The sequence below is a fragment of the Osmia lignaria genome, chromosome 5, assembly GCF_051020975.1.
Source record: "Osmia lignaria lignaria isolate PbOS001 chromosome 5, iyOsmLign1, whole genome shotgun sequence".
NCBI classification, from domain to species: Eukaryota; Metazoa; Arthropoda; class Insecta; order Hymenoptera; family Megachilidae; genus Osmia; species Osmia lignaria.
Window position 1 is genome coordinate 9,535,455 of NC_135036.1, and position 14,382 is coordinate 9,549,836.

Below are 14,382 nucleotides of genomic sequence, written 5' to 3' on the forward strand. Positions count from 1 at the left end.
TATCGTTAGCGAAGTAATTCTCTGAAAGTTTCGAATCCGACGTTGGCCGGAGTTGCCGGCGTCTGCACATACAGTTATTCCTTCTTTGAAATTTCTTCGTGTCCCGGGAAGAAACTTTCACGAAGAACTTCCCGAATTCTCTTCGTTCGGGTCGACCTTACAATCTCGTTAATGCGAGAGAAACCTCATCCAACCCCGAAACGCCCTCTCTACCGGTCCTGTCGTTCATAAATCATTTTCTTTCCTTGAAACCCGTGGCCAGCTTACGATTATAACGAAACCTTAACCCTAACTTCGTAAAGTTTCAAACGTATCTTCTTGTCTAATTCTCGCGGGACGAGAAAATAAAAAAACAGAAGAGATTCAGAGAAATAGACGAAAGTCTGGAGCATGTTCGTTGGTAGCACAGTCTTTAAAGTGGCTCTAATGGGCGTTTCGAAGAAGCATCTCGAAACTGGAGAGAGCAAGTTCCATTACGAGCGAGCAGTTGCTGGCTTAATCCCTTTCGGCGAGTTTTCGAACTCCTATAAGCCAGCTCGGAAACTTGCCGACTTACGGCTGTCACGAATTCCGCCAACTTTCCACGCACTCTTCGAACCAACTTCCGACAGCCGACTCGTTAGGATAGCACCAAGATTCTGAAAATTTACCAAAGGAACTTGCCTACCGTTGTTCGGCCGCCTTAACTCGCTTGTAAACCTCTAACGATAGTTTAACACGCGCCAGCTTCGTAACATTGAAAAATTTATCTCGATAAAGCGTGAAACGAGATTAGTGTTAATTGATCGAGAAGTCGATGATTGAAAAAAATATTTTGTTCTTCAAGTGTATCGTATCTGGTCGGATCTGTAGAGTTGGGAAATAAGCAGAGGAATTTATAGAATCGCTTACCCGAGGAAGACGCTGTTATTTTATCGGTTCGATTAATTTCTCAAGGAGAAGTATTTCATTTTCTTGGAAGGAAAGAAAAAGAAACGAGCTACGCGATAAAAGATGTAATTTTTATCACGAGCAAGTATTCTCGAAGGTTGCGTAACGATTCATCGGATTGTTATCTATAGTGAAGTGTAAAAATTATACAAGATAAGAAAATGGTTACGCGGTTAGTCATAATTAAACCCTCGGAGTCTACGAATTCACCGAAGAACGTTCCACCATCGTTCTTTCACGATCGCAACAGTAGAATACAATCTTCTTCCCTTGCATTTCCGCCCTCGACAATATCGAACCCCGTGAAGGAACTCGGTCTACGGAAATACTCGCATTCCCTGTACGTGAGAAAAGGGGATAAGGGAGATCGCTAGTTCCCCTAACAGTGGCTCGTTCCTCGTGTTTCTCATTAAATTCACCAACAGCTTCTTTAAAAAGAGGCCTCGAAGCGGGACCTGGCGTCGTTAATAAAACACGTTGCGAAGAGAAACGCGACGCTTGTTTTCCTTATCGGGAATTCATTCGTTCAAGTGAACCGCATCGCTCTAAAGACCGAATCACCGAAACACCGTCGATGAACGGAATCGATTGGTCCGAATGTAAATATCGGGCAAACGGGTCCCATTGGAGAAAATTTGGCCGATCGCCAATATATCTGTCGGACTCGCTCAAGTTCACCTGGAATGTCCGGCTCGTAAACTTTCCTCTTGTTTCTATCCGGTCGTTCGTCCCTTATCCCGTTCCTCGTTGCCATTTTCATCGGCCTCGTCTCATCTTTATACTCGGCTGGATATCTAGCCGCTGCGAAGGGTCGTTCAGCCAATAGGGGTGGTTGGCCGAGTGTACGACGAGCCGGCAGCTCTCGAAGAAAAGGATCGAGCCTCGTGGCACGTGGGAGGACGAGCTGACAGGGGTTGGTCCGCGCGTGTGCGAGAACGATCAGGACATCGGCGAAAGGGAGAAAGATGGTCGAGGCTGGAAGAGAATGAAACGGGGTGGGAAGGGAGGAAGGTAACGAAAGGAGGGGAGAATGCAGGCCTGGGGGTTAGAGCGGCAGAAAGAGAAAGGCGTAGTGGAGAAATGGTAACTCGAGGGATGAAAAGAGAGAGACGGGTTGAAGCTGCGAACCCAGAATGGGAATCGGCACTCGAGAATGGTAAAAGGGGGTGCGTAGCGTGGAAAGTAGGTGGGGCAGGGGTGGGTGGCTGGCTGGCTGGATGGGGTTGGGGCGGCGGTCGGTAGCTGTATTGATTCTCGGGCAGGTCATGCTGGTGGGGGTGTTGTCGACAGTGGGGGGGTGGCTGGTGGTTGGCGCGAAACACATCCCTGCCCGGCCAGAGCTAACGCAAAACATCAGCCTGTAAATTGGTTAATTTCGTTCCCGAACTATCTGAAATTCCGGCAAGTTTCGTTTCGCCTGTCTACGCTGAAGCTTGTATCCTTTGCTGTTCAACCGTACACATTGCCTGATGTTCGTTCAATTTGCTAACCCATGGTACAACTTCCTCTTCGACGTTTTATTCTGTTTACGTTAGGGTGCGACGATCGCGATACTATTCAGGTTGAAAGGGGCACGGTGCACGCGAACGATCGTGCAGTCTGCCGGCTGTGAATCGTTAATCAGCCCGTCCAGGAACCACTTGGTTTTACCATTTATTACGTATCGACGGATATATCGCCGCTTATTAACACATCGAAGGTCGGACGTCTAAAATTAGACGCTACCAAGGCTGATGCTAGACGGTTGATCGTTTAAACAAATTTTCAAGTGGAAATAAAAATGAAACAAGTACGAGGCGTTATAGCCTGATAGGCTATAGATTTATAAACATCGATTACCCCTTTTCGAACATGGAATCGAGCTGGAATTCGGCCTGGAATTCCTCGAATCCATCAAACTGCCGACGATGCCTCCGTTCCTTTGTGTGCGACTCAATTTCGCGGTAATTAAATTTGCATCGGAAGTTTCATGAAAGTTTAATCGCGACTACGGGCCCGGGAGATGTCGGCTTCTACTAACGTTCGACTATTACGCTCGAGGAGAAGAAGTAATTCATTAAAATTCGTCGATACAAGAGGTGGAAAGAAAAAGAAAAAAGTAAAGAAACATCCGGTGGAAAGACTCGGTAGAAAATGGCATTAATTGCGATACTAGCTACCTCACCCTGAGTCCAGCACGCGTTTACGAATAAATTATTCAGGCCAAAGTGCCCCCGTGAATTTCGGTGCCGCGTCTCGCCAACTTTCCGCCGATTATATTTGCGTTTCAAAACGCTTATCGTTTTCTGAGCGTTTCTAATTAACGGAGCAGCTAGCACGACGCGGAAGTTCGCGTTTGCGTAAAAGTTTCAAGAACCGCTTCGCATAAGATTGTTCTTGTAAACAATCGAAAACACTTTGTTCGAGCGAGTATAGAATTTTCAAATTGGTATTTCCATCGAGCGAAATTGCTTCTGAGATGGATAGTTAAACGAGACAAGTGAAATAGTGCTTCGAAAAGCGTACACTCGAGAACTTTGTCTCGATTATTAGTTCTGCTCGTCTTAAGGAGTTACACGAAACGTTTCGCGCGAATTAACCCTGCAGGAGAGTCTTAACGATTCGATCCAGCCACGTCGGAGCTGACGGAGCGAATCACGTCCCAGGCCGATCTTCCGCGTTTCCACGAATCCAGCGTTATTTTCGAAGAGCGGAGATGGTAATGCCGGAGGTAGGATCATTTATACCGTAGCATCCCGCGATAGATGGGGTTGACCCTGGCAATTTCTCCTTGAATCTCTCGTGGCGGAGGGTTGTTTGTCGCCCCTCCCTCGCGCCGACTCTCTCAATATTGTTGACGCGCGCGGAGGGTTGGAATTGCACGTGTACGTTGGTCGTCAGTGTGCTCTCGTGCAGCAGTCTGCTTGATTCTGTGTAGGTTACGTGTAGGTGTGCGCGCGTGTACACACACATTGATAACGGTAAGCACGTAGCATTGGCTGGCGCCAGAAGGCCTTCATCGCCCGTTCCACCTGTTTGTGCTGGAGTTTCCCCGCTTGGAAACTTTCAGTTCCCAACAACAAAGTTCCCGACTGGCCAAACTACTCCCGAATGACGTGCCGGATCGATACTTTGTAAGCCGCATAAATAAAGCCGGCACGCTCGTTCGCCCTACCTTCCGCGTTTCATCGTCTATGCATAGCAGTCTCCGTCTCATTCTCCTCGCGCACCACTGCCCAACCAATTTGCCGTTTTATCCACCATGGAGAAATCTGAATTTCGGCTGAGTTTGCCACACACGATTCAACCGTGCGACCGCTAATTAACGTCGAATAATCGTTGAAAAAGCAACTTGTTCTTTATCAAATAATGATCGTGCTTTCGGTGGTCTCGGAAACGTAGGATTTAGAATTCAAAGAATTCGAGAGACGAGGGTCAATGACTTTCGAGATACCGGCGGAAGTGGAGGCATCCTGGCGCGCATAAACATAAGGTGCCGTCGATACTTGACGATTGCACGCGTCCAGAGGATCGTTCTCGTAATATTTAAACGGAAAGCAACCGAGTGCTTTCACTTTTTATATTCTTCGCGCGTTTTCTCGCGATTATGTCAGAAATCTAAGCGTCAAGGTAGAAGCGGTGAGAATTCGAGAGGTTGAGGTCAACGACCGTTTCTAGATGTGGGACAAAGTAAAGGCGCGAGTTCCTCGAGGGCACGACTTACACCAGGAAGTATGAAACGACGTGAAATATAAGGGGGTTAAGTGTGACAAATCTTTCTTATCGTTGCCCCGATGAACGATAAAATGCGATCGATCGACGAGTTTTCTCGCTGCACGATCGAAGAGTTTGGCGAACATTGGTCGGCCGAAAATAGCGGGGCTCGTGAACGGTATCGATTGCCAATAAATTCCGCGCGCACCCGTACCCGACTAAGCGTAAAGGTAGCCGTTTCGTTCACGGTCCGCCAGTTCACAATGGGTTTCCGCGTGCAATCTCGACTTCTGTTCGTCGCGTGCACCCGTACATACACGCTACTCGTAGATTAGCGGCGGCAGTTTCTCGCAGGCCAGATTCGAAAGGAGGAGACGCGGTTCGTTCGAGCTCGAACGATGCGAACTTGCTCCAGATACCATCATCGATTCGTGAGATCTCGGAACAGCCAACCACAAAAGATCCTCTTCATTCTCCGCTCTCTTCTTCTTTCCTCGCTGCTGCGCCGGGGACAGAAAGCTTAATAAATCTTCCGTCCGATTCCGACTGTGGGCGTAATGTTATGCAAACGATCGAGACGTTAGCTCGACGCGAAAAATTATACTATCAAATCGCTTGCCCCGTTCAATTCGACGTTCGAACGGCATTTTGATAAATAAAGTCGGTCGCGTTGGACCATGGAATCGATGATTTTCGCCAAACGTTTGCAATCGTTATACGACGAGTAAATATTTATAAAACAACAGAACGGTCACGAATCGTTCTCGTGATCGTTTCCGGTGGTGCTCTCGAATCGAATCGGAGCGGAGCATCCTAGAGAGGGCGAAGATTGCGAGTAAACAAGGTTGCCGGAAAGAGAAAGCAGGATGGCGAAACGGAGGCGTACGAGGGCGAGAGAGAAAGAGCCACGACAGTTTATCGGGTATGCATCAACGAGCCACGTTTGCAATATTATCGTCGCTCGCGTGACGCTCCCGGTTTTCGAAGGCGGCTGCTCGTTGCCTAGGGTCTCGAGATGGGGGTCGCGGCAACGGATAAGAGGGGAAAGGGTAGAGTATATCGGCTGGATAGTCCCGGCGAGAAGAGTAGAGGGGAGCGGTGTGTGGCTGGGCGGACGATGCAAGGCGCGCGGAGTGGTGGATCGTCGAAGCGACGAGTGGTGGGGGGGGAAAGGACGTGAACGTAGCTCGGAGGCTCCAGTAGACGGCAGCACTGCGGGGCGCGCGTATCGTACTTCGTGTCTGATCGTCTGCGCGTTTTTGTCTTTACACTTGTCGACTCACCGTCGTCGTCGTCTCGAGGGTGAAGGTGCCCCCACCCTCGCGGCTCACCCCACCTGGAAAGATTTGTCTATTGTTGCCGTCGTGCCGTGCCGTGTCGTATCGGCGCTTACGAGTAGTGACGCTTCGTGCCGGCGTTTTATCCGGTGGGTTCGGTGGTTTTTTTCCCGTTCGATTTTCGAGTATCGAGTGCTCCACGTTCAGGAACACACGCGAGGAGGGTGCACGAAAGGGTTGGAAAATAGAAAGTAATAGAAAGAGAGAGAGAGCTATAGGGGAGGTGGAGAAAGAAGAAGGTGATATTTTGTGATAATACCATCGGAGCTGGACCACGAAAAGATCGACGATTCGAGATGTGGCGATCGCGGCGGTTCGCTCTGAAGTTTGCTGCGCGTCGCTTCTACGCAAAGAATGCCGGGAGTTTCTTTGCTAATTTGACCAGTTCGTCGGACGGTGTTGGGCGGGGGCCGAGGTGTCAAAACCGAGGCTTTTGCTCGAACGTTTACGTTTAAATCTACTCGGATTGTCATCTTTCGATTCGTTTTTCACGCGAGTTGTGCGTTTTCGCGGATTTCGCGCGAGCCAGCCATATTTGACGCGTACGATTCGATCAGACCGCGGTGGAGTAGTTTGAGGTTATACGACTCGTGTTCGCTGTGTGATTTCGATTCGCGGAAAGAAATTGTGATTTACCACGATATGGATATCGAGTCGCGAGTGAAATGCCCTCCGAATTGGCAACATTCCCGTACGTAGTGCTCTCGAAAAGACGCCACCGCGTTCCTAAGCGACCAGAGTACGGTACATCGTGTCGACGAGCGTGTCGAAAAGAAATAATCCGTTACGTTTCATCGTCCATCGGCATTGGCCGTTATCGAACGGCAATTCAACTATCGATAAAACCTCGATCGTCGCGAGAATCGTTCGATCGATTTCGGGAAGGTCCTCTTCGAGAGGTCAGTGGATATCGAAGATGATTGTTGCAGTGAAGGAGTGAAGGGAAACGCGTCGTCTCAGGAAGATTCTCTAAGATTAATTTCGTGAAAGACATATGTTCGTATCGGTTTACTCGTGGCGCGTATCTAAATTGAAGCCGGCGCTCGGCAAAATGGTTGTGTGCTGTGTCAAGTAAGTGAAAGTCAAGCGCGACGGACCGCCATATTTTTCATGGATAAACGTGCACCACGGTGACCGGCTCGAACTGGTTTCACTCCCACCACCTCCAGCGCCACGAGACGTAAGTGTTTCATCGTTTCAAAGATTCCTCTCTGATTGCCACCTCCGCCTTTAATGGCGGATTTCACGCGATTACCTTATCAAGCCATTCGGGAAAATGGAACGTGATCGTAATAGAACATTGAATTACCCCGTTTAGAATTTTCCTTTGCATCGCGCCATCGCGTGGCATGCCGTGCATCGCGAAACCAGACGCGCCGCTTAATTACCACGCGATGCTTATCGCTCGACCGCGTCAATTATAGCAGCGATATTAAAACACGGCCCTCTCGACAACGATACATGCCTCCAGAGGAATTCTAATCGCCTCAGGTTTCTCGAACAATGGGAATGCGTAATTACTCGCCAGCTCGTTTACCGGTTCAAGGAAAATTACTAATTTACAATTAACAGTTTTGCACTTTCAAAAATCGTTCCGAATCGTGCGTGACCTCGATTCATAATTATGATCAAATCGAAATAACTTGAAAAAGCACACGTGACACGTTTGAAGTCTCCATCGTTTACCCGGATAATGTATGCAAAAGCATAGCTTGTTGTAACTCAAGAAAACCGGTGTAGTAAGAGAACATACTACTTCCGCGTCGATTCAAAACATCATTACGGTGACACTCGAGATAACACCGAGCTACAATTTCTCACTTGGAACAAGAAAAACAGACTTAACTTGTTTCACCCTCCTCCCAGTCGATAATTATTATCCACGAATCGAGTAATATAATCCTTTCGGTTCTAAACAGTAGGCATTGGTTGCAATGAAAAAATGAAAAAGGGAAAAATGTTGACTTTTCCTCCTATCTGGTGGGATTCTGCCCCACTGTGCGTTGCGTTGAAACTTTGTAGCCATAGCGTGGATCCATTATACACGCGTGATAGGGAGGAGAGTGAAACGGGCGAAAGAGGAACAAAGAGGAAAGGCGAACGAGTCGGTGGAAAGGGAGAAGAGGGAGACGGAACTATATGGTATAGAACGGAAGGAGCAAAAGGGTGGATGGGTTAGGTGGGTGGATGTATGGGTGCGCAACGGGTAAGGGAGAAAGATAGGAGAGTTTGGTGGAAGAGAAAGAGAAGGACGAATGGTAGGGAAAATGAATTCTCGTTGGCAGTCAGATAACCCGGGTACGATCGATCGGAATATCTGCCGGTCTGTTGGCGTTACACACTCCGCTTACATAGAAACGCCGCTTATATATAGAACATCGGCCATGTGCCACTCGGGCATACGTATGTATGTACATATGTACGTATGGATGTCTACATAAACGCGTCTGCGACTCTGCGAACGACGGGAACGCATGTACTATGCATGAATGCGTATACGGGGTGGCTCGATTTAGCCGCTACTTTTTTTTTTTCTTTTTCAAGGAAGCACGGAAACGAAACTTTTACCTGCCTCTTTGCTGAATTATTTTTTTTTTTCTCCCTTTGCTTTTCTTTCTTCCTTCCTTTTTTTCGCGTCTCGTTTTCTTTGACACGTTGACTGAGCCGGGAGTCGCCGGTGATTAAACCCTCGGCTACTTCACCGGACATTTTCACTCAATTAGTAAACGAGTTTTTCCTGCTTTGCTCGACCGTAATAATTGCGATAAAAATGACCGGAAAAGTGACTGATAAAGATGCGATCGATTAATAGACCAAGCTCGTTTTTTTTCGATCAATTTTTCACTCGCGAGTTCTTCATTCGTCAAGAATTCTTGTTTGCCGTCTCATCGAATCACGCCGTTTACCTGCGAATTGAAACGTGTTCAGTAATATTTAATCGCCGCTTTTACTAGTACGACGTAGCTCGTATTCACAGAAGTCTCGTTTGCTCGCCTGCTTGTTTGATAATTATTCATAAGTGGAAAACTCGCCTCGGAAGGGGAGTTTTGGGGGAAACTCGAATCGCAGTTAACCCTTTCGCAGACCCTAAGAAACGTATACAATTGTGATTGAATCAATTGAAATCGATTCGCTCGTTCGTAAGCTCGAAACGAATGGAATTCTCCAAGGTTTCGTTGGAATAGGCTCGGCTAGCAAACGGTGTGTTAATGAGCGTGAATAAACGTGCCGTTATCAGTCGTTGTCACTTATCGTGCGTCAAGGTACACGAACCGAACAGACGGATCCCTCTTGACTGTCAATACCTCGCCGAGATACTTGACTTGTATGTGAGTCAAGTATGCGCATAGATAAAACCAGTCACGTCGACTGTTGTCGCATATCAGAAATGGGCAAACGATACGCCAGTTATGCGAATTCGCTTCGTATAATGCCTTTCCAAATACCTGTCTCGATCGTCTATTCATTTTTCAATGATCCTAGAATTCTTGGTTCGCCACGCGGTTAGATTCGGAATTCCGCGAGGGAGAATCGGGGAAAAAGAGGAACGAACGCGTGGGCAACAAAGAAAAACAGGCTTGAAATATTCGTAGACGTTTCTGGGCACAGGGCGAAATGGTGAGGATACAGGGGCGAAGGGGTAAGAGGGTCGTTGTGCATGGGTGGACCAGTTCACAGGCAGAAAAGAGCAACCGGTATCCGAGGAGAACCGGTATACTGGTTGGCCGCAAAGGTAGGCGGTAAAAATCGGTGAACAAGCGAGTTGGCCAGCTTTATCGTGTCACCCTTCGTGCCTGCATACACTATCGATCAAAAGTTTGGCTGCAAACGAGCGCGTTCGCGTGTCGCGAATCGACGACAAATGTGTCTATAACTCTTTTTCCTGAACCAAGTTTTTCTTCGATTCCTAAATCATTTAAAAATCACTTTCACCATCGACCACTTGCTCGTTGATCTTTACCAATTAGCGGGTAATCGATTAACCAAAAACTCTGGTTTCTTCTGTTGCACGCACCAGCGTTCAACTGTCTCGATTTATCGTACGCCCATTAATTAGATTAGCATATGCCGGGAAAAGGTGGTATCCGACTATATACATCAGTAGCTACGACATCGCTGCTAACGTACAACTTGGTCGATGCTTTAATGGCATTATAGGATCATCCGTGAGGGATTGTAACATTGCACCAGCTAGACAATACATATCTTTTAGCCATTACGCTACCCTGTTACGTTTCCTACCATACACGTTTATCAATTGCTGATATCATTCGTGTCGACGGATGATCGATAGTCTCTTTTATATTTCACGAGTGATTTCGACGCAAAGCATTATCGCTTCAAATGGAGGGTATGATTCATAGTCGACTCGTGCTAGTTCTCCTTGACCCTTTTCTTCTTGATTTAAATCTAACGGTGGTCGTCGGATACCGTGTTCTCTTCGTTTTAACTTGTAACGTCATACAAGTTAGCGACTTTTAACGACCATCCTTCGGAGGAGGATACATAATATCCGGCGTTCAGGATTCTGCGCTCGGCCCACTTATTCCGCATTCCTGATGCAGAGGGGCTGAAAGTTGTGTCGTTGAGCATCGAGCCACGGTTGCGCCAATGGGCAGGGCGAACCGAAAGAGAGGGATGATGTAAGGGACACAAAGCCGAGAGCGACAGGGCAAACTATTTATTTCATGGGCTTCCCTCGTGTAGACGGGAGAGCCTCCCCTTTTAATGCTCGACTGTGTGTACACGAGTCGTACATCAGCGAGCGTGGCTACATAAGGGGAAGCGACGTCGGTATTCGAGGAAGGCACACACGAGGCTACATAAGGGCCACATAATGTGCGTGGCCATGTGCATCCGGCGGAATGCTACGGCCTAGGTGAAATGCCTGGTCCCGTGCCAGAGACTTTAACCTCGATTCACAATAAAACAGGCTGGAGTCTTCTTTTCTGGCACTACGGCCAGGAGCAGGTCGTGACCCGGACTAGCGCCTTTTCAACCGTATCACCAACGAGACGCGTTCGAAACGCGGATAAAAGGAACACGGTTAAAATTACGCCGGGAAATTGTAGTTTATTCGTTTTCTCCATGTTCCATGATAATATCTGAGTTTCATTCAGATTTCTGTTCAACGCCGCCGAAGGCGAAAAATCTAAGTTGTGAAACGCTTCTGCTGCGTTTATCTCCGGCACTGTCCACGCTGTCGCGTTTATCTACGGTAATAAATGCGCCAGTTGAACAAAGGCGCGAACCGCCCTATACCCCGTTTATCCGCAACCCTGTCCAGTCCCGTGTCGTAACTTTACGAGCGACAACAAAGAGACTAGACTGACGTGTTACGATCATCCATCCAGCCAGGGGGATATACGCGTACGGTAACAAAGGAGAGCGTTGTTCGATCGATCGAACCAACTCGAACGATATACACCCACGATAAAGTCTTGTTCTGACCTTTTCTAAAAGTATCCCCAGACGCAACCAACGAGAAATGATAAAAGTCGAGAGAGTAAAATTGAAAGAACTCCTTGTGCTTTTTTTTCTTTTTCTTTCGAAAGTAGCGAGCTTTCGAAGTAGTTGTAAAATAGCTGTTTGTCTTTCGCGAATCGCGTTCGAAGCAGGAATCGCGAATCATGCGGTATTTTTGGAGATTGCGATAGTTAAATAAACGAGTCTCTTTGGTATTTCAGCCACGACCTGGAAGGAGGCCTCGAGGACGTCCTGGAAACGCTGCACAGCTACAGACTACACCCAGGATACAGAGCCCCATTTCGCAGCAGCTTGAAAAAGGTAGGACTTTTTCCGTCTATGAAAATTTAAGCAGTTGCCTTGGATATTTGTCTCTGTCGCTCCATAACCAACACTTTTGCTCTTGTTTCTTTACAACAAATATTGATTCAATCTAATAGAATATTGCTATGATCGAACTGATTATCATATCGATCAGATAATGATACAGTAACGCGTACTATGTGCGTCATTTCTAGTTCAGCTGAAAAAATAATGATTACGTTAATGATGTGTCGTTCCAAGGCAACTGGTTAACACCTTGAAATGTTGTCGAATGATTTTGTGATCGAACAAATTATCATATTGATCCTGTATAGACAGAATCCGCGTCATTTCTAGTTCAGATAGATACCATGACGCAAATGATCCGTCATTTTAAGTCATCAAAGCTATTTGAGAATCCAAGAATCGAATCGATACTTTGACCTGGTTTCCTCACGGTAACATCTAACCTTTCCTCTGATCGTTTCGCAATTAATCGAGAAGGTAGCCGAGCAAAAGGAAAAGGTAGATTCCGTTTGCCAAACGCTGTTCTATAACTAAGTCTTCCGCATGGTTGACGAAGCGAGGTCAAGTAGGGGTTGTCGTCGTCGTCGAATCGAATCGAGTCGAAGCGAGGCCACGATCGACCCACCTACTCGAAGGTCAGACAAAGAGCTTTTAAGGCGACAGGGGAGCTGGTTCATTGATTAAGCCGATCCGAGGGACCGGTGTGGAATTAGGGCCGCCTTAAAATGCATCGCCTCTAGGGACAGAGAGGAAAGGCAAGGTATAAGAAGAGGGAGAGATAGGGATGGAGATAGGGAAGGACTAAAGAAAGCTTGTCAGGGTGGGATAGAAAGATCTGTGTAGAGGCAGGGAGGCGTACCGAGGGGAATAAATGATTCGAAGAAGCGAGTAGGACCGGTCCACAAACAAAAGACTCGTTGCCAGGTCTGGCTGAATCTCTGGTCTGGTTTAAGGAGAGGGAGGGCTTCGAGAGGAGAAGAAAAGAATCCGTAGGAGAGATTTCAGACAGGAAGGAAGTGCTGACTCCGAACCAAGGGAAAGAGGGTGCTGATGTTGATGGAACGAACTCCGGGATTCTTAAGTCTTTGTGTCCGGAACGAACGCTTCTTAATCCCGCGTGTACCAACGTTTTCTATTTGTTGCTCCTTTTTTTTTTTTTCTCCCCCTTTCATTCAGTTTGTCGCGATTCCTTCCTCTTCTTCTTCGATTTAATCGAGCTTCCTTTCTTCCCTCGTGATATTAAATTTCGTATTCGTTCAGTGAACTTGCCGATCGATAGAAGATTTTCTTTAACGCGGATTTAGAAAATTTCCATAACGGGAACAGCGTAAAATTTAAGCGTACAGAAGTGACGAGGAGAGGAGGAAATTTCAACGTAATCCGATTTTCTTGGCGACACAACGAAGCAGCTTCAATTACGGAAGCTAGTTGTATAGTCCCCGTTGGAAGTTTGCTACCACAATAGTATTCGCTCGATAAAATTGATAAAAGACAATCACGTGACCCGACACAAGCAAATCGTTCTCGGCATGCTCTTAAATAGACCCACCATTGGGAAACTTTATTTCCAGCTAGCTTCTCTTCTGATAGCCTTTGAATTAGCGAAGTTAATTGGCAGAACTAATTAAATCGTCAATTAGAGATATTCTTAGGTGTATAAACGGCATTAAACCTTTCTTCCGTTGAATTTCCTTTTTATTATCTACCTCGATTGTCTGTTCGTCAAACCTTTTCGATAGCTGCGAATGTCACTTCCCTCTTTTTTTTCGCTATAATTTTAGCAGCTAGCTATTGCTTTTGGCAATCGGGAATTTCCTTTTGTGCGCCTGAAACCTCGAATTAATTCTGCTCGAGTTATATAGACTCGATGACAATATACGTATAAGAGAATAAATATTTCTGGAAATACTTCCTTAATCTATTTGTGATTTTCATCGATACGATTTCAAAGAATCTTCGCAATTTATGATTTTATGAAATTTTCTTGTCTCGTGACTCGAGTTCGTCATCTTTAAATGGACGTAGCCCGTCCGAGTTAGAAACCGTGACTGCACCCTTTCCCTCCTTTCCTCTTTTCCGTACGGAGAAACAAGCAAGCAAGCAGCAGGAAGTGAAGAGAGGAGCGAACGCATCGCAAAAGTCCCCTTACGTCAGCGGACAAATATAACCGGCACGATTGCTCCTCTATTTCTTCGTCCTCGTTTCCTCAGCGTCCACTCCAACCTCTAGAGTACTTGACCACCTCGAAACCTCTCCGAAGCGTAAGCATCGGTCGCTCCTCCTTCCATTTACTTTTTACAATTTTTTAACCATTTTATTCTCGACGCATCGCCGATGCCGATAAACGAAATTTCTTTGAAAGTACATTTAAGAAATTTAGATACAGATTGACCTGGTATCGTTTGCTCATCGATCGTCGCCGGTAAATTCTCGAGTTTATCGATCTCGCGCGTGCAACCTAGAATCGCGGCAGAAATCTTCTATCGGATCGAAAAACGGAGTCTCTCTCTCTTTCTGGATGATCTCCGGGTCGCGTAGAAAGCAAAGAAATTTATACGTTCGTTCTGGGAAGGCTGTCCACTCTTTCAGGAGGAAAGATTCAAAGGCGCGATCTTTCTTTCCGCGA

The 14,382-nt window shown here is 46.8% G+C and overlaps 1 protein-coding gene across 5 annotated transcripts in view; it reads left to right on the top strand.

The window, feature by feature from the left end:
• The window catches only part of Kdm3 (Lysine demethylase 3), a 152,825-nt gene that overhangs the window by 29,420 nt on the left and 109,023 nt on the right, over window positions 1–14,382 (top strand). For all 5 annotated transcript variants that reach the window (XM_034325692.2, XM_034325695.2, XM_034325694.2 and 2 more), the window contains exon 7: window positions 11,648–11,747. In XM_034325692.2, the coding sequence (XP_034181583.1) occupies window positions 11,648–11,747 (100 nt within the window). The remainder of the gene's footprint in view (window positions 1–11,647; window positions 11,748–14,382) is intronic.